This window comes from Zychaea mexicana (genome assembly GCF_025766255.1).
Source record: "Zychaea mexicana strain RSA 1403 chromosome Unknown BDB00scaffold_1, whole genome shotgun sequence".
Classification (NCBI taxonomy): Eukaryota; Fungi; Mucoromycota; class Mucoromycetes; order Mucorales; family Lichtheimiaceae; genus Zychaea; species Zychaea mexicana.
The window spans coordinates 250272-275655 of NW_026516664.1; the positions used below are offsets into that span (position 1 = coordinate 250272).

The 25384-nt window shown below is 41.1% G+C and overlaps 9 protein-coding genes across 9 annotated transcripts; 5 read left to right on the forward strand and 4 right to left on the reverse strand.

Annotated features, from left to right (window-relative positions):
* Positions 1-85: 85 nt before the first annotated feature.
* Positions 86-2280, forward strand: BDB00DRAFT_866372 (coth protein-domain-containing protein; the record flags this gene model as incomplete). Its single annotated transcript, XM_053126217.1, has 6 exons — positions 86-110; positions 341-755; positions 860-1096; positions 1173-1544; positions 1655-1703; positions 1765-2280. The coding sequence occupies 6 exons, from the start codon at positions 86-88 to the stop codon at positions 2278-2280; spliced, it is 1614 nt and encodes a 537-aa protein (XP_052985761.1).
* A 1069-nt stretch (positions 2281-3349) lies between these two features.
* Positions 3350-4796, forward strand: BDB00DRAFT_967005 (major facilitator superfamily domain-containing protein; the record flags this gene model as incomplete). Its single annotated transcript, XM_053129804.1, has 5 exons — positions 3350-3680; positions 3817-3844; positions 3963-4013; positions 4097-4248; positions 4324-4796. Coding segments are annotated over exons 1-5 (885 nt in total), but the record flags the coding sequence as incomplete, so codon positions are not given.
* Positions 4797-4978: 182 nt separating this feature from the next.
* BDB00DRAFT_3954 (uncharacterized protein) lies at positions 4979-5343 on the reverse strand. The gene has a single exon (XM_053117228.1). It carries the CDS (start codon positions 5247-5249, stop codon positions 5043-5045), a length of 207 nt encoding a protein of 68 aa, XP_052985763.1. The 5' UTR covers positions 5250-5343; the 3' UTR covers positions 4979-5042.
* BDB00DRAFT_3974 (uncharacterized protein) lies at positions 5158-6710 on the forward strand. The gene is made up of 5 exons (XM_053117232.1): positions 5158-5659; positions 5715-5929; positions 5993-6124; positions 6212-6284; positions 6432-6710. Exons 1-5 carry the CDS (start codon positions 5248-5250, stop codon positions 6545-6547), a joined length of 948 nt encoding a protein of 315 aa, XP_052985764.1. The 5' UTR covers positions 5158-5247; the 3' UTR covers positions 6548-6710.
* Positions 6637-8401, forward strand: BDB00DRAFT_794226 (uncharacterized protein). Its single transcript, XM_053121288.1, has 7 exons — positions 6637-6746; positions 6805-7069; positions 7134-7391; positions 7474-7581; positions 7653-7807; positions 7877-8222; positions 8305-8401. Exons 1-6 carry the CDS (start codon positions 6708-6710, stop codon positions 8195-8197), a joined length of 1146 nt encoding a protein of 381 aa, XP_052985765.1. The 5' UTR covers positions 6637-6707; the 3' UTR covers positions 8198-8222; positions 8305-8401.
* Positions 8402-15944: 7543 nt separating this feature from the next.
* BDB00DRAFT_794262 (uncharacterized protein) lies at positions 15945-17962 on the reverse strand (the record flags this gene model as incomplete). Its single annotated transcript, XM_053121289.1, has 4 exons — positions 17158-17962; positions 16759-17073; positions 16596-16703; positions 15945-16537 (listed from the first exon to the last, which is right to left on the reverse strand). Coding segments are annotated over exons 1-4 (1226 nt in total), but the record flags the coding sequence as incomplete, so codon positions are not given.
* A 2639-nt stretch (positions 17963-20601) lies between these two features.
* BDB00DRAFT_4219 (major facilitator superfamily domain-containing protein) lies at positions 20602-21663 on the forward strand. Its single transcript, XM_053117323.1, has 4 exons — positions 20602-20913; positions 20977-21168; positions 21249-21385; positions 21458-21663. Exons 1-4 carry the CDS (start codon positions 20682-20684, stop codon positions 21491-21493), a joined length of 597 nt encoding a protein of 198 aa, XP_052985767.1. The 5' UTR covers positions 20602-20681; the 3' UTR covers positions 21494-21663.
* Positions 21509-23501, reverse strand: BDB00DRAFT_794275 (eukaryotic peptide chain release factor subunit 1). Its single transcript, XM_053121290.1, has 5 exons — positions 23340-23501; positions 23217-23248; positions 22953-23096; positions 21837-22824; positions 21509-21711 (listed from the first exon to the last, which is right to left on the reverse strand). The coding sequence occupies exons 1-5, from the start codon at positions 23426-23428 to the stop codon at positions 21645-21647; spliced, it is 1320 nt and encodes a 439-aa protein (XP_052985768.1). The 5' UTR covers positions 23429-23501; the 3' UTR covers positions 21509-21644.
* Positions 23502-23974: 473 nt separating this feature from the next.
* BDB00DRAFT_752834 (uncharacterized protein) lies at positions 23975-25370 on the reverse strand (the record flags this gene model as incomplete). The annotated part of the gene is made up of 5 exons (XM_053118649.1): positions 23975-24100; positions 24171-24463; positions 24541-24724; positions 24804-24949; positions 25043-25370. The coding sequence occupies 5 exons, from the start codon at positions 25368-25370 to the stop codon at positions 23975-23977; spliced, it is 1077 nt and encodes a 358-aa protein (XP_052985769.1).
* Positions 25371-25384: the final 14 nt, after the last annotated feature.

Genomic DNA, 25384 nt, shown 5'->3' on the forward strand with positions numbered 1-25384 from the left:
AGTGACTACACGATAATCTTTTGCTCAGCATATCCCTCATATAATAGCGGTGAGCTTTAACACAATTTAAACGACAACATAAGTTATGATTTCGTCAGAAACCACTCCAGGTATAACTTTATCTTCTTTCCTCAAATTTCTATTGAGCGAGCAACTACATAGCGCCACTTTTAGATCATAAAGATGCTCAGCATCCAATTCATCACAAACATACGTACTACTACAACTCTTGTGGTACATGTGTACAGCCTTTTGCTTAGCAGCGCTTTTACAAGCTCTTCTAGCAGTTGACGCCCAACAACAAGTCGAGTAAATCAAGTCATATCCCCAATTACCCAAGAAAGCAACATCGTTCTTGCTGTGATTGTGGACGATCATACTTATCCACTGGCCCAATCAACTGTATCGCCATTGATATATACGGGTACTGCCCCAGCTGCGTCTTCTGATGATGGCTATTATTATGCCAAAACCAAAGATGGTGCGATTGTCGAGCACGAGTATAAGGCACGCTCGACTATTTACGACGGCGCTACTCCATACCAATTTTACAATCGTTCACAAGATCACTGGAATGTCACTCCGTTGCCCGCAGTTGTAGATCCACTTTTACCGATTCATCGAATCGACAGCAATTTACATATCTTTGGCGAAATTCCCACCATCCAAATCACCGGAAACCAGACAGACATAGACTATATGCACACCAACATCTTTGAGGATTATCAACTGATGACAGACGTGGTTTATATCAGGTGTGTAAATGCTAAAAAAAGATTCACTTAAACTCATACCATGCTCAAGAAGCATTAATGGGTAAAGTCTCTTATACCGTGTATCAAATATATTTCCTATGAAGAGAAAACGAAATACAGAGGTTTAACGGCGTTGAATTTGAGCTAGCCGGTAAAGCTGCACGCGTCAATCCCAAAGTTAGCTACAACATCAAGATCCCTAAGGGCGGTGATACGCTATACGGATATCGTCGAATCAAGTTACGTTCTCTTTCCAGCGATCCGTCATATATCCGTGAAGCCTTGGCGTATGCTGCAATTGAATCTACTGGATTGGCATCCAATCACTTTTCTTATGCTATGTAAATAAACGTCTTCGTGTACTACTCCGTGAGTCGATTCCAAGAAACAATTGCTTACCAACTTTTTCTTTTGTAGAGTGTTTGTTAACAATCAAACAGCTGGATTTCTTGGATACATCGAGAATTACAAGGACCCATGGTTCCGTAACGAGTTTGGCAACGGGAACAAGGACGAATACAGTCAAGGAAAAGCGTATCAAGGAATTGGATCAGGCGATTCTGAAGGTCTGGCACCCAACAATCATACATCTGATCTAAGCTACTACGGCGATAATGTCACGGCTTATGCAGATGGACAGTACAAAATCAAAGAAGATCCGTCTGAAGGAGATCCCGATTATCGTCCTTTAATGGAGCTCACCAAGTTTCTTTCAGAAGCACCTATTGAATCCGATGATGCAGTTAGCCAATGGGAAGAGCATTTTGGCATGGACAGCGTACTGCGAAGGTAATATTTATTCGTCAAGCACCCAAACGGTAAAAAGTGATATATATTTCTTAATATAATAAGGATGCCAAATATTGAATCGACTTTTTTTTGCTGGTGTTTATTATTAGCATGGCGCTGGAAGTGCTTCTTGGCTATTCAGATGGATACATCGCAATGGTGAGCAACTATTATCTATACCAAGAAGCCGTCAACTCCAAGCGCTTTATTTACATACCAGCAGATCTCGATCTCACATTTGGAAGTACGCTTGTCAAACTATCCGATATGTTTAAGCGGTGACTATCGCGATTTCCCAGCTATAGGCATTCGGCCACTGACAAGTCAATTCCTGCGTGTGCCTGAATTCAAAGAACCTTTCGAGATTTTGCTGAAGAACCTTGCCAGAACTCTTGTAAGCCTTGATGTCATGGAACCATTCATCGACGATACGGTTGCCATGGTGCGCGAGGACGTCGAATGGGATCATACGCTTGCACCCTTGAGTCTTTTCAATTTTAGCTCCCTTGCTGACGGTCAGCTCACAGACGATATCAATATTGGGATCAATGACTGGCCCTGGCCTGTAGACAACGAAACAGTGTACGATATGTTCTACGTTAGACACATGCTTGATATAACGTTCGGCAAAGCAGTGACTGGTCCAATAGGGACGATCTCACTGTGTGGTGTTAAGGAGTTTGTGGCAAAACAAAGTCGTGCGACAACAAAGTTTTTCGAAACTCACGTTGATTAAATACATACTATAACATACGCTAGTATACATTAAAACATCCATGATTATCAAGGGTTACTATATCAAAATCACTACGTACATAAGAGCTCATATGCAGTACCTCTAAAAGAAGGATGATGGATGCATAAATAGTTTATACATTTACCTGGTATATGATTAAGCTGATGACATACATGCGCAAGATGAAGATTTTTAACTGAAATGATTTGACCGCAAATTTTACTTGTCACCCGTCTGGCACGCATATGATACGCTCCATTTTAGTAATCTTTCAGCCCAACTAGAAACTAATATATGGACGTAGCAATTAACTTTTCACTCGGATGTTCAGGTTTTTCCGCCGGTTCATATCCAAACCTAATAGTTTACATACGTCGATTAGGTATCAAAAAGGGTCAGCAGCTCTTCTTCAGATACCAAATGTTTTATTGTCAAACGTACTTAGTCTCGTATAACATTCTTACCAGTCTAGACCACGATGGCTTTATACTAAATCGAATAAAACCTCATACAAAGAGGAAGGAAAGAACAGAGAGACCAGTACTTTATATATAGCTCAACTTTGTCTAGGTATCACTTCTCCTTGAATCGCTATGCGTACCATGTTTTTTTGGCCTTGCCATGACTAGACTATTACATCGGCAAAATCAATGGAAAAATTGTGTCCCCTGCCTTCTGCTTCCCGCCCCTGAAATTCATTCGTTTTTAACAATGACTCTACTACTCCTATTATATGAGTGAGTTGCCTCATAATAGGAGTGAAGTTCTGACTCTTTTTAAACCGGGCGATAGGACATACGCTCCACACATATATAAAATGACTGTAGAACCCTATTTAATAATATCCCTTTGAAAAAGAGACGCAATTTATTTTCTTTCATTTTGATTTTTTTGAAGTCGCCACGACGACAAAAAGCATATTAGTCAATATCTAAACTATTACTATTACAGCAGAAACAGCAAGAAAAAGAAGTTTTAGCAGCTGGTACATACAGGATTATGGGTCATACCAAAACACAACGGGAGCAGCAACAGGAGCAAGGTTGTGAACAAAACCTTACAGTTGGGTGGCATCTTGAAGACAACTCTTCCACAATTAGTACCGTTGTGGCTAATGATAATGGAATCGAAGACCGTGGAAGCAATAAGGTGGAAGTATCTGTCGACATCATCGACACTAGGAGCGACGTCGTTAGCGGCAGCAGTAGTAGCACGAAAATGAATAAGGAGGACGACTATGATCGAGTCACTGTTTTATCATCGCCGGATGATGATAATGACAAAGCGAAGCAAAAACAAGAGCGACAACTAGTACGAGCACTGGATCTGCATATTATCCCATTATTTTGCATGTTCTATTTTGTCGACTATCTAGATAGAGCAAACATCGGAAACGCTACGTAAGATTCTGAATATTTACTTGCTGTTTTACTAGACATTTAGATCAAACCAATGTATTTACTCGATCTATGTAACTATGGAAAATGCACTTTTAATATTGGCTTTTAACATTTTTACACAATTTACTTACTTTAGTATAGCAGGTCTTCAAAAGGATCTCGGGGTAAGTTGACCCTTGATCAAAGAGTGAATTGGAGGAGATGTCGGTGGTAGTTGTGCCACTTTTAAAAGTACTTTCCAAGTGCAGCAAACAGTAAGGTTAATACTTAATTACATTAAAGATGACGGGCCCTGAGCTCAGTACTGCTATTTCTGCATTTTTCATTACATATGTAAGCAATGGAATCTAAAAAGAACTACTGCGTTATAAATTTTCAAAAATCCATATTACTGACTCTCCTTAAATCAATTATAGATCATATTTCAAGTACCTTCAAACATAATTCTAAAGCGAATTGGTGCACGTTGGTGGCTTTCGTCCATTATGCTTGCTTGGGGTCTTATTACTGTGTCGATGGCTTTGGTCAACAGCTTCACAGGCCTGTTAATCACTCGACTTCTTCTAGGGTAGGGCGGCGATAATTCACTTTTTACGTTGTATACGTTATGTGTATTCGATGTTAAACTTGAAAAATTGAACAGTGCCGCAGAAAGCGGATATGTCCCTGGGATTCTCTTTCAAATGTCACGGATCTACAAGCCCCAGGAAATGGGCTTCCGTGTCGCCATCCTGTTATGCATGAGTGCATTATCAGGTATTGTCTCAGGGCCCGTCGCTTACGTCGCCACCAGCATGGAAGGCAAGTTGGGATTACATGGATGGCAATATTTGTTCATCATTGAAGGTATCCCTACGGTCCTTTTGGCACTTTTATCCTATTGGGTGCTATTCGACGACGTTACGCAAGTCGGATGGCTCAGCGAGAAGCAAAAGCAACTTCAGGAGGTACGGATGGCGGCACATACCAAGGATGGTGGTAGCCAGGAGCCGATTAGCCTGAACACTATACGGATTGTGCTCCTCGATAAAAAGACTTGGCTGTTTTCGGCAGTGTTCCTTCTTGCGTCCATTAACTTAACCAGTATTGTTGTCTTCATGCCTGTAATGATCAATGGTATGCATTACATGTCTATCGAAATTGATGCTTCTCGTGGTTACACAGAAACAAAGAAAATTGAACTAGCGTTTAATTTATGTAGGATTCGGATTTACAGCTCTTAGAGCACTCGCAACGGACCCTGTAAAATTTCCTGTAAACCCGATTTACAGGTCATTTTACACTTTTGTCTTCGCACCGGTCCCTGTAAAATTATCTGTAAAAATGAGAATCTGTAAATTTTTCTCCAAAACCTGTAAAGTCCTAGGAACAATGGTTCCGCAATGAAAAGAATACTGAACCAAAATTTGCGGCGTCCAGTGTTTTTGATACGGCCGCAAACCGCAAATCCGCGCCGCAAATTATGCCTGTACGGCTAATGACTTTTCCGCTCATGGAGAAAGTGGCTGAGTGTGCCTGAAAAAGCCTAACCCTTCGTTCCCATTTCCTATTATCAGCGCAAATAAGCATGTCTTTCAATATACGTCAAAAGCGTAAACAAACAACAAAAGCCTATCGATTCTCGGATAAAGGGAAGAAGCTTATCAGATTGACAAGCACGGTCAATAAGTCGACTGCAAGTGATATAACCACGCCATTCGAAATTCGAGCATCATCACTCCCAGCCAATTCTTCTCCATCTGACGGATGGTCAACTGATGATGAGGCGGACGAAGTTGACGATCAGCCAAGACGTCAGACTGCAGCTGTTAAGCGTGCAGTACGCTGGTCTAGCCTTTTTCCTGCGTTGCTCAAAGCCTATAGAGAAGGGTATAAGCAAGCACCGGTCGCAGAGGCACTCGAGCCTGCCACCCATAAGATGTGTGGTTGCGCTGCTGATAAAAAAGCACACAAGGCTGTCACCTGTATCTTTAAGTGCGGTAAGTATTGTTTTTGGGATATTTTCGCAAAATTTAACACCCTTGTCTTATCTAGGTATTCGACAGTTTGACATCGAATACTGCAAGTCGTGCCCTGACTATGCTTTGCCTTTGGTGCTAATGCGCAGTCATATGATTCCTCTGACGCCAAAGGCACCCGGCCATGCAGTGCATATCAAGTTGATGCAGACAATCCACAATTTGCATTACATTTGCCGCGTCTCCGTGCACAATATTGCAAAATGGCTACAAGCAGATTTTGAGCAAGAGGTATTACTTTTTCTAGGGCAATCTTTCATCTAGCAAGCTTTTAAATATACTTTTGTTTTTTAGGTTCCTGCCTCTCTCAAGTCTCGCTTGAACGAGGTGCTGCCTATATTTGGCAGAATACTTCTAAGCTTGAAAAAGCAGTTGAGGGAAGAGTTTGGCGTAGAGAACGATGTCTGCCCAGGTTGCAGATACGTGGTACTGTAGTGATTTAATTTTTTGATTTGAAGATATACAAAAGTATGCATACATATTTTAATGGTTGTCATGGTTAATATATGGTAGGAGCACGAAAAGACTGTAGCACTAGACGGAAACTTCCAGCTACGGCGCTTTCGCCATGTAAAGGATGTCCAGGGTATAAACTTTAAAGATGAAGAAGAAGTGAACATGCTCTGGGTTGACGATGAAAAGCTCATTCCTTATAATGAATCGGTAAGATAATATTCTGAGAGTCATGTAACAGTATCTAATACAGTTATATTGATTACATGTATAAGGCCAGAGATGGCTGTGCCTCTTTTGGCGCGCTTGAAAAGCAAGGCGGATCGACCAAGGGTCTTGATCAAACCGGTGCTTTTGCGTGTACCTGTGGTCGCCACGGCTTTCCACTTGCTATAGTCGATATGCGTAGCAAAGGCGAACGGTATTTAGCTTGCTGTTCCTCATTTTTGTCATCATGTATAAAGTACTCACTCTATGTACGTTTAGTTATACCTATGTTCTTAGTGTCTTGAAAAAAGTGACATACAACGAACTGTACGGAAACAACATTCGTATTATGTACGATGTTGGTTGTAAGCTACGAACTGCTTTAAAGGTACTACTTATAACTTACCTCATGTGCACGATGTCCACATCCTAACATAAGCTTCTAGAAAACACCAGAGTTGAAGGACATCGAAGATGTTCCCATTGCAGTCGGTATCTTCCATATTACCGGACACAATGCTGCTTGCCAAATTCAATTCCATCCTCGTTTGGTAAAAGGCTTTGGCATGATCGATGGCGAGTGGCTCGAGCGAATGTGGTCATACCTCAACGGTTTTGTATCCATCACACGTACTATGTCGTCTCTCAACAGGCGACTCACCCTTACTATTGCGCTCGACTTTTTCGCAAAAGAAAAAATTGACAACATTGGTACACGAACTTTATATAATGCCTAAAGACTTAGTATAGGCCCCAACTAACATTAGTATTTTAGGTATCACAATTCAGCGTAAAGAGCAGCGTGCCAAACAATTGCTGGACGATGCTAGAAAGGCCCTCCAAGAAGCAGGGTATCTTGATAAACTAGAGATCTTGCTAGCTAAATGGGAAGAGCATATAGCACTTGCAACTCAGGAACCTACGACCGAAACAGGGCGCATCAAAAAAAAGGTCGACAACGCGTACGAAATACTTCGTACAGCTGTTTCTATCTATGACATTATAGACCAAGCATTTAAGATACAAGGAAATGGTAATGTTATACATCTCATTCGTTCAAACTATAAGCATAAATTACTTACCCGACAAACGATATATATGTATATATATTCAAGGCCATAATCGCACGCAAAACCTTTCCGACCAAAAGAAGTCTGCCTTGGCAAAGGTTCAAAAATGCTTGGATGCCTATAACATTGTGGCTAGAAACCATTCAGTTATAGGTAAAGTTAAAACAGTATAGGTTGCTATGTGCAATGCGTACACATCACAAACTAAAAATTTCGTTTTACAGGTTTAAGCCCGTTTGATAACAGCGTTTCCAGCTTACTGGCGAAAAACAGCAAATTTAGAAAGCACGCCAATTTGTTATCAACGATGGGCGATGACCTACCCTACGATGCTCTTCATGGTTACCTCAGAGCCCAAGAAGAGTTAAAAATGTTGAGGGTATGTAAAGCATGAAATGGTTTTCGGGGAAGGGGGCTCCTAGGTACTAATGCAAATGCTATGTTATAGGAGGAAGCCATGTCGGTTCTGAAATACGGAAAAGAGCTCGTTCATAAGCTCACCGAGGCCACCAAAGGTCCAGAACTGTTTGATAATCTGTCGGACGAGGTTCTTGGAATGGCTGTCATCTGCAAGCAGAAGCTAGTAGAGGCTGAGCGTTGGAACGTGGATCAAAAACGCCGGCTTACTCGCATTGCTGCAGGTCTCCATTCTGTAGCAAGCAGTGGTAATGTCAGAGGTGAAGATGGCGAGGAAGTTGAGGAAGAAGCTGAAGATGAAGAATGTGCAGACCTTGCTCAATTCGAAAACTGGATTGAAAGCATCAATTAGATGAAAAGCAGCAAAACTCTATTACGTACACTTCTCTTTTTATACTACCTAGACCATACACACTGAAATATATTCACTGCCATATCTCATGCTTGCTTTTCTAATAGTTTATAGTGCACAGACAACGAGTACAATCATGAGATTGACAAGGTCATTATTATATGGTGAACAAAACCTTAATGACAACTGTTCTATATATTTGTCCTAAGGTAAGTACACTTTTAATGGATAAATAATAAAGCAGTAAACAGGCAAGAGAAGAGCTTGTCACATAACAAATTTGCGCTATATATCAAGGTACTGTATCATGAAATTGATCGTAAACTTGTATATATTAGCACAATTGGATCAAATGGTGTATAGGGAGACACATTTACAATAATAATACCAAAGCATACAGGCCTACTATAATTCATTAGCTACCAACACTGAATAAAAACCTACGGTCTATCAAAACTTATATAGCAACCTACCTGTTGCTGCTGTCACTTTGTACTTGAATCTCTTTTGTTATCAGACAGAAAGAGCTTCATAGACTTACAGAGGAGAGCTACTGCGTTCTTTTTAGACCTCCAGCACCTCAGCACAAAGTAATGGATTGAATTGAGTTTTTAATATGTTGTAAAGTAGCGTTTCAGCATTCGGATGGTGCCAACTGATGAGCTATACGATCATTTTCTGTGGAGAAAAATATATTAAAGCTGAAAGGTATAGGTGAAAGATGAGGCGATTGTTGAAAAAAAGCAAAGGGGTTGTTGTTAACCTGTAGTTTTTGCTTAAAAACGGGTCGTTTCGACAATATTTCCGGCAGATTTTCATGTTTCTAGCCAAGTGTGTAAAGAACGACGAGACGAACACGATGATACCAACCACAATGCTTTACTCGAGTCTTATCGTCTGCAAAAAGGCATTTTGTGGATAATTTTTTTTTTGTTTTTGTAAGCCGCTCTTTTCGTGAAACGCTCCTTCCCTAAACGGTTGACGATATGGAAGTTCGTTTTTGATAACGCTGAGGAGCTGAACTCTACATTGTCGATCATATAATTTTGCTGCGATATTGGGCTCGCGAGTAAAAAAAACTTGTACACGACATTTTTGCGTTTGAACAACTTTAAAACGTACAAAGCTCACTAGGAGGTCTTCAAATATGTGTGCCACTTAATGAGAAGCGCGTGTCATCGAATTGACGGCGCGGTACCATTTAGAACCCCGGGTGTTGTCATCGAATTGACGGCGGACAGCGAGGCTTCATTTAAAACCCCGGAACTTGTCATCGAATTGACGGCTCACTGAAAGCTCTGATCCTGATACTTACACTCACCCCCCACTTACCACTTACGTTAAGCAGTGGCATTTTCTTTATTCCTTATTCAAATGGTTCAAACAACTTTTTATCAATTTATGGTATGAAAATTTGCTGTTCTATTTTTCTGGAATTATTCTGATCAATATAATTCTTTCCTGTTGAAGTCGATGAGAAGATCTTGTCCCCCTTATCAAACTGAGCCAATAATCAGCCAGTTGAGTAATGTCTCTATCATTGAGAAGTAAAGTTTCCAACCAAACCACGCATGTGATAAACGATGTATAATTGTATGCCTGAAATATGTATGACTAATTTATAGAGGCAAACGCCGGGATACAACAGGGAACACGGATACTTTTCATGAAGCATACATATCTTTTCGTCTTCCAACAGACGCCCAAATTAATAGCTTTGAAAAACTGCTATCAAAGCGCAGGGAAGATGCAGGAAAACTTGCAAGCGAAGCAGAAAATTATCTTTTAGGATCTTCAAAGGAAAGTGAATCATCCAATATGATTTACGACTTGATGTGTAGAGCAAAGCGCATCTGGCCTGACGTTCAGTTTAAAGAAGGTACTCATACCCTTCTTTATTGTTGCATTGGATACTGATATCACGTCGTAGCTTCTTCTAAACTTTATCCTCAAATTGATGCTGGTATGAGCTCGAAACTCATCCGTAAATGCATGTATATACTTTTATTAGTCTAATGGGAAGCCCGCTCTATCTAGTATTATATCTAACTACTACAATATTCGTGTGAATGATACGAATGAGGATATGATATACCAGCAACGCTCGAGTAGATTTCACGATGAAGGTTATTGGGGCGGTACTTACTTCAACAACAGATTGGCGTTCGACAACATTTATATCGGATATATCGCAAGGATCATCACCGGCACACTGTTCAGTGGATTGTAGATAAACCAAAAGCATGGACAAAGGTAAGAAATGGCGGGTGTTGGTCATTTAGAGCATGGTAAATTCCGGTGCCAATGGTTGATCTGTCCAAGACGCTACGCGTTCTGGTCACAATGTGAGAGAAAGTATACACGCAAAGCCGACCTCTATAACCATCTACGTGACCATCACAGCGTCGCAATTCCGAAATTTGAAGCGTGGAAGAAGTGTCGCTCATCATACGACAGACGCAAAAAGAGAAGCAGTGGGTCAAAATCAATGTTTAAAGATGAAATATCAATTTTGTATTAAATGCATATGCTGCTATGTACATAGAACAAGGTCTCTCAAAGAAAACGTAGAGCAAAGAACTGAAATTTTAAATTTTGGTACAATCATTAGAAGGTAAGAAAGAATACTTGTTGCATCACTAATGTAAAGTGAATAAATTTGCATTCCCGTTTGCTCTATTTCCTTATAATTTGTTTTTCTCATGGTTACGTGTATACTATGTACTTTGTTATTTGATCGACTGCCTGCATTGTTAATGTGATCCATTACAAGGAAGAATGTCTACACATAAAAAGTTTCTAACATATTTATCTGAGCATATATCAGTCTATGTACTGCTACTATGACGTTAAAAAATATGTCTCATCATCTACTTCTTTTGAAAACAAGAGTTTATTTTGTTTTGGAAACTGTAACAAAACGCTTGTCGCATTCTTATCAGCTCGTTGTAAAAGGGGAGATGAAAGGGCAAACTACAAATACACTTTAAAGTTATGGCGGTGGATATATGCTATCTAAAAAAAGCCGTCATGGCGATTACGAATGTACCATAGCCACAATAAGATAATATAACCTTTTTATTATAGTACTTTGTAAATGCTTTAAGATTCAGCAAGTACAACAAGTATGACATGTTCTCATTTCTAACCTCTCATGTCATCTGTTGCAGTATGATTCAATGCATATATATTACTGTTTATAAATGCTTTGTTACTATGTGATAGAAAATATCACTTGATGTGAAACTAAGAAAACTGTTTGTCTTTTACTTTTACATAAGTTTGTACCAGAGGATAGAAACAAACAAATGAGGAATCTTTTATATAAATGCTTAATATCTAAATAGTAGTATAAAGTAGATCACTTAATTTCATTGTAAATGCTATTAACGAACAATTTTGATGTTGTTCTTTAACTTCTTATATATTATCTATACTTGTATCAGTAGCCTAATTTAAAAAAAGAAACTATAATAAGTTACCACTATGCATATATAAAGTTGAAGAAACATATATAAGTAGCTGAATGTACATACTGATCAATTCAGAAAGTTAGCAACAAACTTTTTAATCTCGATCGTCATATACAGCAAACTACAGTTATGTTGTTATAATGCAATATATTGTTGTTTTTTTTAGCGTCTACTGTATCATACATCGATAGAACAGGTTTCATTCTTATTTTTCTGACTGGTATTAATACAATCGTTAGTATATTTATCTATTTATTTACTCTAATATGTGTGTATGATCTTGGTTAATCGTACATTCCATTCATATTTTGATTTCTATTTTCATTTGGAAAGCTCATTCAGTAAGTACACCAGCCTGTATATCAACTTGTAAACCGCAAAACTTTTTTATGCAAATCGTTGTTACAAGATTTACTCTAATCAATCTATACCTCTATGTTCGTGTACCAAGTACTAAAGAAATCCGTAAAAGTCATTCTTATCTACCATGATACTCTAAGTCTTCTTCTCCCTCACATACATTAATACACGTGAACGAGCGACATTTCTCTATAATTATTAGTAGACACTTTTCATGAATAAATAAGATGAAAGTTAAATATGTTTTGTAAAAGAGTATGTTTTAATGATGTCTATGTATGAAAGCTATACGCATTTATTGTTCTCATTGTCTCACATTAAGTATGTAGCCAGTAAAACCGACTATTGAAGAATAACTAATGGTTTGAACATTTATCCCATAAAAGAGCTACCTACAACATTCCTTTTTCAAAGGATAACTGCAAAACGCACGTAGTTATGTGCTGTAGTTAACGGTAAAATCAGTACTTATTGTTTTTCTACTAAGGCTGCATCGTTATAGTGCTTATTATTGGATCAGACATCGACTTAGCAATGTGCGTTCTCTCAGCTAATACATTAAAATCTTCCATTCTTTTTCTATATTCTTCAAAACCGTTACTTTTCTAGTATTAGATATACTTGACGCTATTAGAGCAAATGGTAAATAGTTTTCTAGCATGAGATGGCAGTTTATGTAGTTCATGAAGCCTTAGAGACCATAAGTATGCCGTCACTTCAAAACCCTAATCCCTGTATTTTGCTAATATCGGAAAAAACGCTTAACGCTTCGTGATATTTCCTCTATCTATTTTGTCAGCATTCCATCACCCTTGATTGATAATGCCACGTAGCGAGCAGCTAAAAACTGATTCTATTCAGTGAGTATAACACCGGTCCTAATCGACATTGACCTTTATGAGCAATACGGTTGAAGCTTCCTCTTTCCATTTGTTTTTGCTATCTTTACACAAGGCAAATGATTCTCGTCGGCTAAAAGGAAAACCGCTGTTCCAATGTAATGATGTTTGGGGAAAAGGGTGTTGCGGGGATATTGTCCGAAGTAGAGATGGATGCTGGTTTAGGCTGAGAATCAATCTTGAATGTTGCACAGTGGGAAATATGATGAGGCGGCGAAAGAGCGTGTTAGCTGTAATATTTGTTGTGGTCCTCAGGATAACTTTTCACTCCTTTGCTTTTCTTTGAGATAAATAAAAGCTATAACGTCCTTTCCTAAATACATTTAATAAGGCTATGCATATGTTATGTAAGTTCCCTCTCTTGTATATAGAAAGAAAATAAAAGCGAAAGCAAGGCTACTTTTCCTCGCAGTAATTTTTGTCGTACCAGCGGAGAAGAAGGGTTAAAAAAAATGTTCATAAACCGCGGTATCGGATGAATGTAGTACGTAATATGGCTCGGGTGCATCTTTGAGCATCAGCTGTAGGAGTTATGGCTTCAGTATAAAAAGGAGCATCCCGGGGCCTGATTTTGGAACGTGTTTTCCTCTCATTTTCTGTTTTCCTTTTTGTCAACTTCTATCGTTTGCGGTTATTATACTTTCACCATGATCGTCCCTCGTTTCCTGGCGTTATCTTTTTCGCTCTGATGTTAGCTACTGGCCTGTTGCAGATTTGAAACTGATGAAGGTAAGCATTCTTTGATCCTATTTCCTTTACTGCTGAAACTTTGCTGTATCATTATTTCTACTCCTCTTCTTATATTCTCATTTCAGTCAATTGCGTGATGTAGTTCGTTGCAGTTGCTGTAGGCACACTCTTCATGGCTGTTCTGTTTAGGGTGTCTATGGGGAGCCGCTGCTGGTTCTCCTTTCGAAATGTCTTGGTGTGTGCTCGCTGCTGATGTTCTTGTCAGATGACATCCGAAGTGTGTGTTCCCTGCCGTTACTGCTGTCGTAATGCTCAAGATGTATGTTCGCTGCTGGTGTTGCCTTCGTGATATCCCAGGCCTTTGCTCACCGCTGGTGTTCCTGTGGTATCCTAGGTGTTTGCGTGCTGCTGTTGTTGCTGTCAAACCCTAGCTGTGTTCCATGCCGTTACTGCTATCGAAATGCCCAAGGTGTATCTTTGCTGGTGATCCTGTGGTAATGTTCATGGTGTCTATATGTCACTGTTGCTGCTGTCGTGCTCTCCATCAGATGTTGTACACGGGGTTGTTGTTCCATTCTATTATGCTGTTTACTATGTTTCGGTCTTTTGGTTGTTGTTGCCATGCTATCTAGTGTGGTTTTACCTGCTACTGCTATTGCCAGTACTGCCTTTGGATATCTTTGTTGTTGCATTTGATAACCCTGTCTCACCGTTCTCATTGACTGACTGTCGTTATGTTTCATGCCTTTCGTGAAAGCTCTTGTTACTCAAGATGTAATAGCTTAGCGGAAGCTATTGTCTGTTTAGTTAGTGGTGTACAGATATTACCTTACTCCTAACTGTATTTGTGTCTTTCTCCAGCAATATCTTGGAATGCAAGTATCGATTTTGGTCATAAAGCAGTTTTCAGTGCTTATGAGCCTCAGTTTTGGTATGTATCACTGGTATGTATGTGTTAAAAGTAATTAGTGACTAGTAAAAAAACAAGAATATGTAGTTAGTTACCTTTGTATTATATTTAACGAAGTAAAAGGAACACGTTATTATGGTTTTTATTTGTTCTATTTGTTTGTTGGTTAAGTGTGTACTTGTGGAATGATATGTATATGTAAGCATAGTTATATGGATCAGTGTACAGATGGTTAAAAATCTTTCTGAGTGATGATATACTCGCATTGTTTTTGCTTCGTTTCGAAGATCTTGTCAAAGTATAGCATAAGTGATGTCGTGCACTCTATTACAGACAGTGGATTAAAAAAGTAGCGTCCCTTTGACATAGGTGACTTCAGATGCTGACTTCAGGAGTGAGACCTTTCGTACTATACAAGCTAGTGGACATCTTCGTGCGGGGAGAGGAAGTAGCTGTACCTTGCAGAATCGACTTGGCAAAAAAAAAAGAGAGGTGAGCTGATGACGCAACATTACTAGGTCGAAGTGAATTCGCGTACCTTCACCCGCATAAGGAAGGAGCGTTTCACGAAAAGAGCGGCTTGCAAAAACAAAACAGAAAAAATCAAAAATATCCACAAAAGTGCCCTTTTGCAGACGATAAGACTCGGGTAAAGCATTGTGGTTGGTATCATCGTGTTCGTCTCGTCGTTTCTTTACACACTTGGCTAGAAACATGAAAATCTGCCGGAAATATTGTCGAAACGACCCATTTTTTAGCAAAAACTACAGGTTAACAACAACCCCTTTGCTTTTTTTCAAAAATCGCCTCATCTTTCACCTATACCTTTCAGCTTTTTCTCCACAGAAAATGATCGTATAGCTCATCAGTTGGCACCATTCGAATGCTGAAACGCTACTCTACAACATATTAAAAACACTTTTGTGCTGATGTGCTGGAGGTGGCAGAGCGGTGGTAGTGATTGATGATGAAAAAAGATAACCCCGCCTTAGCAGCAGTTGGATAATGTTAATAAGGAGTGAATTAATGGACAGAAAACTGCTTGTGTATTATTATATGACACCTTTGGTGTACTTCATAGATAGAAATAGCTTACGATACATTGTTGTCTGCTGAACAATACAAATGTGATTTCAAGCTTATGTACAAACAGCTTGCCGTAGCTAATAAGAACAGAAGTTCACGGTCAAAACATAAAACTTACCATCTACTGCGTGCAGCTTGAATCTAATACTATCCCATCAAGAAAAAGAAACTGTATATAGGTTAGAATTGAGTATTCGTTTGAAGTAGAAATATATGTAGTATATAAAAAAGAAATAAGATAAGGGAGAGGATCGGATTTAAGGACTTCATTGTTGCTGTTGATCTTGCAACTGCTGCAACCGTTGCAATTGCTGCTGTAGAAGCTCTATTTGTTGTTGTTGTTGCTGTTGCTGTTGCTGTTGCTGCTGCTGACTCTGTTCTTGTTGGTGTTGTTGTTGCTGCTGCTGTGATACTGGCGTGTAGAGGAAAGTGATTCCGTCCAACACAGCCGTCACTCTACGCCTGTATTCAGCAGCGTCCTCTTTCCAGTGGCTGGGTGTTGCTAAAGGGACGTCATCAGGCCAGCCAACTAACGAAATGCTGTACTTTTTTCGATTGATGACACCATTTCCATCTTCAAACTTTTTCCACGGAAAATTCGTGATCTTTTTGAAGCCTTCAACTTTACCAAGCAGAGTCTCATCTAGTAAGGCATACATCGCAACTGAGTGGCTGAACCATTTGATATCAAGCCTTTTTAGTTACTTACTGTACGAATTGATGATTTTGTTGACAATTGTACTTTCGACCTGCTGCTTGGAAGCACTCGAAAATGAGCTGCAGAGTCGGGGTCGCTTGACTCCACGGGAAGAAGAGGAACGATTGTCGGCTGCAATAGTTGTCGGAGAGGATGATGATGGAGATGGAGGGATTTCGGTGGCATTGTTGGTTTCAGGATCAATTGGGACGGTCTCAGTAGCGGCTAAATAGGAAAGTCAGAGCTACTTCTACATCTTTACTTAATACATTCATATACATACCCTTCCTGTTGAAGTCATAGCATTCACTTTTGAATATTTCCTTCAATCTGAAGGAAACGTCTTCGACCTGGTCTGCTTCTACCTTCTCTAAGAAGGCGATTCCTGCGTCTAAATCGAGTTTTTAATTTGTTGATCTTCACGACGAAAGGAAAATGAAACTCACCTGATCCAACTGCATCAACGGGAACCACCTTGCTCGTGAGCTTGTCCGGCGAGAAAAGACACAAGGTTTCAACACCACATTCTCGTTTCAGCTGGACAAGGTTGCGGCCCATGCAGTCGATGAGCAACTTCAGCTTCAACTTTGCCGACTGAACGGTCTTTTGTTCAGTGGCGCCAATGCTTTCGTTGTGCTCGGTTGTTGCTCGGATCAGGTCCGCCTTCAGTTCCGGATCGTTCATCAAAGCTTTGTATTCGTCAGACTTTTGCTGAACGATATATCCAGCGTGACGATTATCGTCCTTCAGCATTCCCCTATCTAAGCGTACAGAAAAATACTGATTAATACGAGTGTTGTATCGTGCCTGCATTCTTGTATTTGCTATTATTAAGATGATATAACCTTCTGCATCGTAATGAAGGGACAGGAAATGCTGCCAGGTGTTTCGTTTGCCGGCGTGCTTGCGAAGCAATGGCAATCTCACCGGCAGGAGCTCCTCGACGCGCTTTCCATACTTGGCGGCAATTTGGGCTTGACCTGCCTTCATGCGGTCAAGCAACTCTTTTTCAAGAGCTGCCAGATCAGCCTCCATTTCCTCGTCGGCTTCGGCCACAGCGGACGCAACTGCTTCGTCAGCTGCAGCATCTACTACGTTGCTGGAGGCAGACTCGAGTTCCATCTGCTCAATAGCAGTCGCCACGTCAGCGGTTGCATCAGTTGTCATTGGAGCTTGGTCGAATGAAGCTTTTGCAGCTTCAATTCTTTCCTTCATTACTGCCGCTTCGTAATTGCATTCGGAAACGAAATCAATGAAATCATCATTATTAAATATTTCCGTCTCTTCTTCTGTTGTTCTATTCTCTTTGACAAAAAGTCGGTAGAGTTTAAAAGCGGTTTCAATATGGTCTTTTGTCAACAAGGGATTCATTTTAAAATTGCAGAAAAAGGGAGGTAAGAAGTAGTAAGGAAGAAGTTGGTGTCTCAACATCTGGCTTCTCTCTGTTCTATTATCAAGCGTTTCACAAACTTTCGCATCATTCACTACAGAGTCACATTTCACAAGGTTCTCGACAATTACACTTTTTTGAGCAATTACGGCAGAGTTCTATTTGAGTTTGCGGCGTAATTTATTTTTGCGGCTTTTGCGGCCGTTATGAATATACTGGGGCCGCAAAAATTTGCCCAGTATAACCATTACTGCGGCGGCGGTAATACTAGCTGAAAGTAACAGGTCCTGTCTGAGCTCCTGTAAAAACCCCCTTCTCTTTTGAAACAAACTTTTTAACATGAACACCAACAACAGCATTCCCACTTCTACGACTACGGTCACTTCTGCCCCCGAAACCACCCTCCCCTCAAGCCGAAATGCTACCGCTGCCTCCTCTGTCGCAACTGCCGACCAAAAGAAGACGAAAGGTGCTTGGTGGCGCAATGACGAGGATCAGCTCTTGGTCCAAGCCTACCTTCTAATCAACAAAGATGAAAAGGTTGGCATCAACCAAGATTCGAAAACGTTTTGGCAACGCGTTTTTGAAGAGTTTGAAAAAGGTGGTAACGACAAGAACCGCACTCCCGAAAGTTGTCAAGGTCGTTGGGAGATTATCAGCGCGCAAATCGCGAGATATGCAGCGGCTGTGGCCTTTATCGAGAGAGGGCCACCAAAAAGTGGCGAGGCCGATGATGACAAGGTAGTCTTTTGCACATTAAAATGCATATAACAGATTCGAGAAGTTCCTTTCTTTCTGATAAAGTTCATATAATAGAAGCAGCGCATCGTCGAAAGGTATAACAGCAAAGCCGAAGCACGGTATAAGCCTTTCAAGATGGCTCATTGCTGGCCTCTGCTGAAGAATGAGCAGAAATTTAAGTTCGTCAGCGACAAGGCCAACGAGGTCAGCGTGGATGGTGAGAAGGATGTGCGGCCCCTTGGTAACAAGAAAGCCAAGGCTCTGAAGAGACGACACGCCGAAGACGACGATCTCGCGAGCCTGGCTGATGAACAGGTGAAGCTCGCCCGTCTCGAGGTCGTCGAGGAAGAGAAGAGACGCAGACTCTTAGAAGAGATGCTCAAAGAAGCGCAAAAGGCGAACGAAGAGGCGCGACTGGCTAGAGAAGAAGCCATCATGAGCAAGGACTTGGACTCTCTTAGTCCTGCTCAGAGATGGTACTTCGAGAAGAAGCAACAGGAAATCGTAGATCGATTGAAAGAAGAGACGGAGAAGGATGTGGTCCAGGAAGGAGAGTCCGGAGACTGTTCGGAGGAAGAGTGTGAATAAAGCGCGAGAAACGATGACCGTTCTTCCGAACATATAAAAAAAAACAGCTGTACTGCATCGAAAGGTAAGTATTTATTGTACGTGAGATCCATATTGGTGCCACATGTGCTCGATTAGATCATTGCGTAGTGAGTCATGGACAGTGCGGTCCATGATGGCATTGTTCACTCGTTGCATTATGTGAGCTTCGGCTGCACCATCGCGAGAAAACGACGGCTCAACCTGGAAAGAAGCCTTCTCGTAATCGAAGGTTTCTTTCTTGTTGTAGTCGTACGTATCTCTCTCATCTTCAACAATGATGTTATGCAAAATTATGCACGTCTTCATTATGTTTGACAGTTCGGAAATTGACCAAGAAAGTGCCGGGTGCCTGACAATTGCGAAACGCGCTTGCAGCACGCCAAACACACGCTCAATATCCTTACGGACAGCTTCATGTCTCTCCTTGTAGTACTAAAAAGTTTGGTAAATAATATTGGACAAATGTTATCTGTTTCTAATTTTTTATCGTCAATAAATAGAACAGTACCTTTTGTTTGTTGTCCAAAGGATACTTAATACTTTTCACAAACGTTCCCCACCGGGGGTAGATGCCGTCAACCAAGTAAAATCCTTGATTGTACTCTTTGCCATTTACTTGAAACTTGACAGTTGGCGCACGTTGGCTGATGACATCGTCGAACAAAGGAGACCTATGCAGAACATTGATGTCGTTGTTCGATCCAGGTACGCCGAAATGACAGTGCCAGATCCAAAGGTCTTGCGAAGCAACGGCTTCAAGAATAACTGACGGGCCGCCTTCTTTGCCACTGGTATACTGGCCATGCCAACCTGTTGGGCAGTTCTTCCAGCGCCAATGCATGCAATCCAAAGATCCCAGCATGCCAGGGAATCCGCGCTGCTCGCCAAAAGCAAGAAGACGCTTCAGGTCTTCGTCAGTTGGACGCCGGAGGTATTCTTCGCCGAACGATTCGATGATACCTCGACAAAACTCCCTCAGAGTATGTCTGGCTGTGGATTCAGCCATTCTGAAGTAGTTGTCGACGGCATCTGCAGATCCGCCGTACGCCAACATGTTGATGGCCACACATACCTTCTGAATTGCCGAAAATCCAAGTCTATTAGCTGCGTCGCGTCTTTGCTGGAAGTAGGTGTACTTTGTCTCAAGCACGTTCACGATACGTAGAAAGAGTTCACGTCTCATACGGAAGCGGCGTCGAAAAGTGGCTGCATCGTTCATACAGTCTTCATTGAAGTAGTCTCTCATGAGCAACCACTCAAAAAGCGGACGCAAGCGATCCTTGTATCGTCGTCCAGGAACAGAGCCACTGCTACCCTTGCGTTTGCCGACCGAGTATTTGCGAGCTTGGATCTTGTCGATCAACTCCAAAAGGCGTCTCGAGCCGCGTTTCTGTTGCTTGCGTTTTTGGTGATTCTCTTCCTCAAATATAAATGCGCTTTGCACGATTCGATGAACAATAGATTGCGGATTCATTTTGAAAGAGAAGGTAGCGAAACCGAAATATATTTCACGCTGCCCCGGTCTATTTCTTTAACAATTTATGACGTCGCTATTTCGCGTTATTCGCGTTACACTCGCAATTAACGCTTATATTTTACAGGAACCGTTGTGAAATATAGACCTGTAAAATGATAAATTATTTACAGGACCCGATTTTACAGGAAATTTTTACAGGCACCGCTGCGAATGCTCTTACAACGCAGTTACTTTCGGCCCCGCCTGCTGCTGTAACTTTCCTCGTAATATTACTATGCGGATTTCTTGCAGATCGCGGAAATAAACGAGCTGTTATGGTCAGCTCTGGAGCAGGCATTATGGTTCTTGGTTACACTATGTTAATGCTTCTTCGTGATCGTTGGGGTATGTTTATGAATATATATTTCTGTCAACCGCTTGTTACGCGTATTAATTTTATGTGATTAGCGTGCTATGCTGCTCTTTTCATCATTGCTGCAGGTATCGGTGTTGAAGCACCCGTTGGTGTTAGCTGGTCAGCTATCAATTACCCGGATTTGACAGTTCGTGCTGTAGCCGTTGCATTAGTTAACATGATGGGAAACTTCGGAAACGTGATTGCCTCTTTTATCTACACTGTTCCAGGAGACACAAATCACAGTAAGCATGCCTTCACGTCTTGATACTTTTCACTAATCTGACCTGTCTGTATAACTTGTACATCAACATTTCTTTGGTAGCTTTCGGTCACACCTTTAATTTGATCTCTGCTCTTGGTACTGCCTTTTTTGCAGTATTCATTGGCTTGTTGCTGCGCCGGCAAAATCGTCGACTTGAACAAGCATCGTCATTTTCATATGTAGAAAAGAGCGACATGGTATGTATTGTAATATACAACAATAGCATTGTCAATTTCCTGAAAAATGTTTTAACGACACCATGTATATAGCAACAGCGACAGCGGCAATTTCGGGTTTACTACTAGTAGAGGACCTTCTAGGCTAGTTAATAAGAATTTATTGCGAAAGTATACAGAGAAGAGATGAGAGAAGGCGGGTTTGAGGAGACGTAAAGGGAGGTGTTGGACGAATGCATCGCACCAGTAGCGATTATATCATTTACAAATGATGGTTTATCTAAAAGTCGTCATCAGAGAAGAATTCATCAGAGTCATAATTGAGTTGTTCAAAGTTGACACGGTATCTAAGTATAAGTATTAAATGTAAGTTAGTACGATTGACTATAACCGCATTTTCTTTGTAACTCTCCACAAGATATAGAGTCAACTCCCTCTTCAGACATTAGACATTTATGAATGATTACTCTACCTGAGAATACCGCCAATACCACCAAAGCCTTTGACAAACTGAGCACCTTCCTGCGAACGGTTGGTAACAAATTCGAGGTTGGTACCGAAATCCTTGTAGCTTTCAGCGAACCATTCGAGAAGGGGCTTGACATCGACAACTTCCATTTCCGAATTTGGTGCTGCCTCTTCGCAGGTGTCCTTAATGAACAATCGATCCTTCTCCTCCTGCTTGGTAGGATGATAGATGATCTCCTGACCAGCTGCATTGCGAAGCACATATCTGTTCATTTCCAAGTTTTCCCAGACAATTAAGTTCTCCACAGCACCCAATTCCAAAGCCTTGAGCGTATCATCGACACCAAAGCAGTATTTGCCGCTATCTTGGGAAATTTCGTCAAAGTAGGACTGAATGAGTTTCTTTTCTTGCACAAACTTGACGTTGGAAAGCGACTCGGCGGATAATTCGATAGCCTGGTTAAAACCGTTCTCACCACCGTACGAAACGTCAACAACCTTGACAATCTTTGCCTGCAAACGAGGATCAAACATATCGGATTGTGACAATTCGTTCTTGAAATCAGCAGAACCGGCCAGCACAAGGCCAGCAACGTTAACCTTGTCAGCAGTGATGAAGAATGAGACGGCCAATTCTGCGATCTTGCGAACGTAGTTGTGACGCTTTTCCTCACGCAAACGCGAGAAACGGAGAGCGGACTGACCACCACGACCGTGCTTCTTGGGCAAATCGACTTGCAGTTTGTGAATCACGTCACGAGTGTTACCGGACAAGGTACCAAACAGCGAACCGTTACCATCCATAATGATGAAACCAAACTTGGCGTCGTCTTCAAGCAATTCGGACAGAGCTTCGGTGTGGAACTTGTTGTCGCAAAGATACAAACTGGTGTTGATGGGCTTGTGTGGCTCAAAGTCAATGTTGACCTTCTTTTCCTTGCCTTCGTCAGTTACAATGGTACCGCAGTATACGACCAAACCATTTGGTGGCACTACAATCAATGAAATCATCGAGAGAGGGAATTAAAGCGATGAGCTGTTCTGTTGGTTGTGTGGCGACTGGTACTCGTTTCACGGATAATAAAGGATGCAATCGTGTGTTCCTCTTCCTCTGGCTAACCTTTGTTGTACAACTTCAATCTTTGCTGGGTGGATGTAATGGCGGATAAGACAGAGAGACGGTTAACGCGAGATTTAATGTTGGATGCTGTGCCGTATTCGTCTGCTAACATTTTGCCAACACGGGAAATCTGATCCTTTGGGGCTATCATAAACATATATGCATACGTGAGCCTACATACACAAACGCATATACAAACCAGTTGCGCAAGATATTGTTCCCTTTCTTGCCCCAGCTTCCCACTGTTTTGACTCAATTACGTACGAATAATAAGGGAAATCATTGAAGTGCCGTTGCTAATTGAGGTAAGAAAAAGTTAGTTTAGGCAAAAGCATAACGATACATATTTAGAGAAACTAAAGAAGGACAGGCGAGAAAGATACACACCCTCGTGCTGCTTCCAAGCTCTTGATGAGCTTCTTCATCTTCCACATTTCGACATTGTGGTCAGTTTGGCCTTCTGCACTTGCGGACATGATGAGCGGATATGTGTGCAGATGTTTGGTTTAATTGATGGGCAAAGAACAAAAAAGTCGTTAGTGGACTTTCCAGGACTCCTGCTTTACAAAATTTCTGTGTGTAAAAAGCCACCTAAGGTACATCACCGCTAAGTCTAAAACCATATTTGGTAAAGCGAAACTGTGATACGAACTCCGCTGCTTTCCCCATCAGCAGAGGGAAGCAGGGGGGAGCTTTCCCGTCATAGTTAGAAGAGCCTAGTTCCTGAACGTATGGTTACTTTGCTATTGCATTATGTCTTTAATTTGTAGATACTATGCTTCATCTAAGAAATTATATATATGCACTTACAACCATCGGTCATGTGCTGCTCCCAACTTAATGCTCAAGCATTATGTAATGGTGAAGAATATAGGAGGGTGGCTCATCATACCATTAATGGCAGTAACAAGAGAAAAACAAAACGCTCGTTTTTGATGAAATCTTGAGCTCATCCATAGGTGAGAAAATGTATTTATACACAGTGACGGGTATCAGTTCAATCGTTGAGCACCACCGTCATTCTATCCGAAATACTGCATTTCTATTCCGATAGTTCGGATAGGGCTTGACCGGTTTGACAGATCAGCTGTTAGTCCAACACTAAATAGAGTGTTTTTAAATCGTCCTTCCCACATTAATGCCAATCCCTAATCATAGATCAGTCAGTTTAGAGAAAGCTATCATTACAACCGAAAGTGACACATTATTGTTGTGTACCTCAGCAAAACCTATGCGCGCCTTGATTAGTCCTTGCAATTTTTCAGTGTCACTGTTTACTTGAGTTAATCCATCATCTTGCTTGTTCTTGGTGCGGTATTCAAATCCAAAGCTAAGGTCGCTTTCGTATGAGTAAATGCTGAAATCATATCGTGAGCACATTGCTAGCTCTTCGGAGATCTGCGCTACATAGGCCGTTGACATGTGTCCTACGACGGGATTGAGTGTATACGTAAAACAGATAGGTGGTGATCCAAAGGAGGGTAATGTCCGATACCGCAAACCAGTAGATACTATAGCATAAACAAGCCAAAGCTCTCTTTTTTAGACGTGTTACCGCTGTTTCTATCCGAAATGAGTTAAGACTTACAGCCTGCGCTTTTATCTAGCATTCCGTAATATATTTCTGTACCAAGCGCCCATTGACCAGTGGGAATTGCACTTTCAGGTTGATCGAAGTTGTATAGAGCACGTAGTCCAAGTAACCCATCGTCCGTTGTATAGGAACACTCCGAGCACCATTTGCCAACGTCATATTGTAGTTGCATAGCGACCTTTAATTTCATGATCATACAATACATATCAATTCACTCTGGTCCCGATGAACAGCGCAGATGTCAAATATGTATTTACCTCTGGTAACCCGGGCATTCGAGGATTATTGACGGCTGTTATTAAACATTGCATTTTATCGGATATCCTTCGGACGTACATGGATTCTAATCGTGCACCTGGAAAAAACATGCGTCCATACAGTAGATAATGATTTACTGATTCTTCTAGAAAAGGGAAAAATATAAAATACTCGAGTAAATATGCAAGTCTATTCCATTCATCTTCTATTTAATATGGTTTAGTACACACAAACGTACGTTTTCGTGAAGTCAAATCGTCCGGTTTTACGATCCGAAACCGATCGACCATGTCCTGAAAATCAACTGTGGCACTGGTGGCAATGTCCAGTGACCGGGAGGTGTATAGATAACCAATGCTGCCATTGAGTGAAGGTAGTGCATTCATTGTATAAGACGGTTTAAATTGTGGTGTCGGTAATTTGGACAGGTACAGGGACAGTCCTTGTGGAGTATAGAAGTCGAGTAATGCTCGGGACCATGAGCAAAGATTAGAGTACTGATTTTCTTCGTTCCAGCCGCTTTGACGATAGTAACAACGGAGGCAATGTTCCATAAAATCGTACATTGTGTTATATAAGT

Bases quoted from the DNA above. Each gene is read 5' to 3' on its own strand.
- BDB00DRAFT_3974 (XM_053117232.1), top strand. From the start codon at position 5,248: ATGTCTTTCAATATACGTCAAAAGCGTAAACAAACAACAAAAGCCTAT. The intron at 5,930-5,992 runs GTATTACTTTTT...TTTGTTTTTTAG, and splicing joins AAGCAGATTTTGAGCAAGAG to GTTCCTGCCTCTCTCAAGTC. The intron at 6,125-6,211 runs GTACTGTAGTGA...AATATATGGTAG, and splicing joins GCCCAGGTTGCAGATACGTG to GAGCACGAAAAGACTGTAGC.
- BDB00DRAFT_3954 (XM_053117228.1), bottom strand. From the start codon at position 5,249: ATGCTTATTTGCGCTGATAATAGGAAATGGGAACGAAGGGTTAGGCTT.
- BDB00DRAFT_794226 (XM_053121288.1), top strand. From the start codon at position 6,708: ATGTACGATGTTGGTTGTAAGCTACGAACTGCTTTAAAG. The intron at 6,747-6,804 runs GTACTACTTATA...ATAAGCTTCTAG, and splicing joins AGCTACGAACTGCTTTAAAG to AAAACACCAGAGTTGAAGGA. The intron at 7,582-7,652 runs GTAAAGTTAAAA...TTCGTTTTACAG, and splicing joins TAGAAACCATTCAGTTATAG to GTTTAAGCCCGTTTGATAAC.
- BDB00DRAFT_4219 (XM_053117323.1), top strand. From the start codon at position 20,682: ATGATAAATTATTTACAGGACCCGATTTTACAGGAAATTTTTACAGGC. The intron at 21,169-21,248 runs GTAAGCATGCCT...TTTCTTTGGTAG, and splicing joins TCCAGGAGACACAAATCACA to CTTTCGGTCACACCTTTAAT. The intron at 21,386-21,457 runs GTATGTATTGTA...CCATGTATATAG, and splicing joins ATGTAGAAAAGAGCGACATG to CAACAGCGACAGCGGCAATT.
- BDB00DRAFT_794275 (XM_053121290.1), bottom strand. From the start codon at position 23,428: ATGTCCGCAAGTGCAGAAGGCCAAACTGACCACAATGTCGAAATGTGG. The intron at 23,097-23,216 runs GTACGTAATTGA...TGTTTATGATAG, and splicing joins AATGATTTCCCTTATTATTC to CCCCAAAGGATCAGATTTCC. The intron at 21,712-21,836 runs GTAGAGTAATCA...ACTTATACTTAG, and splicing joins GGTATTGGCGGTATTCTCAG to ATACCGTGTCAACTTTGAAC.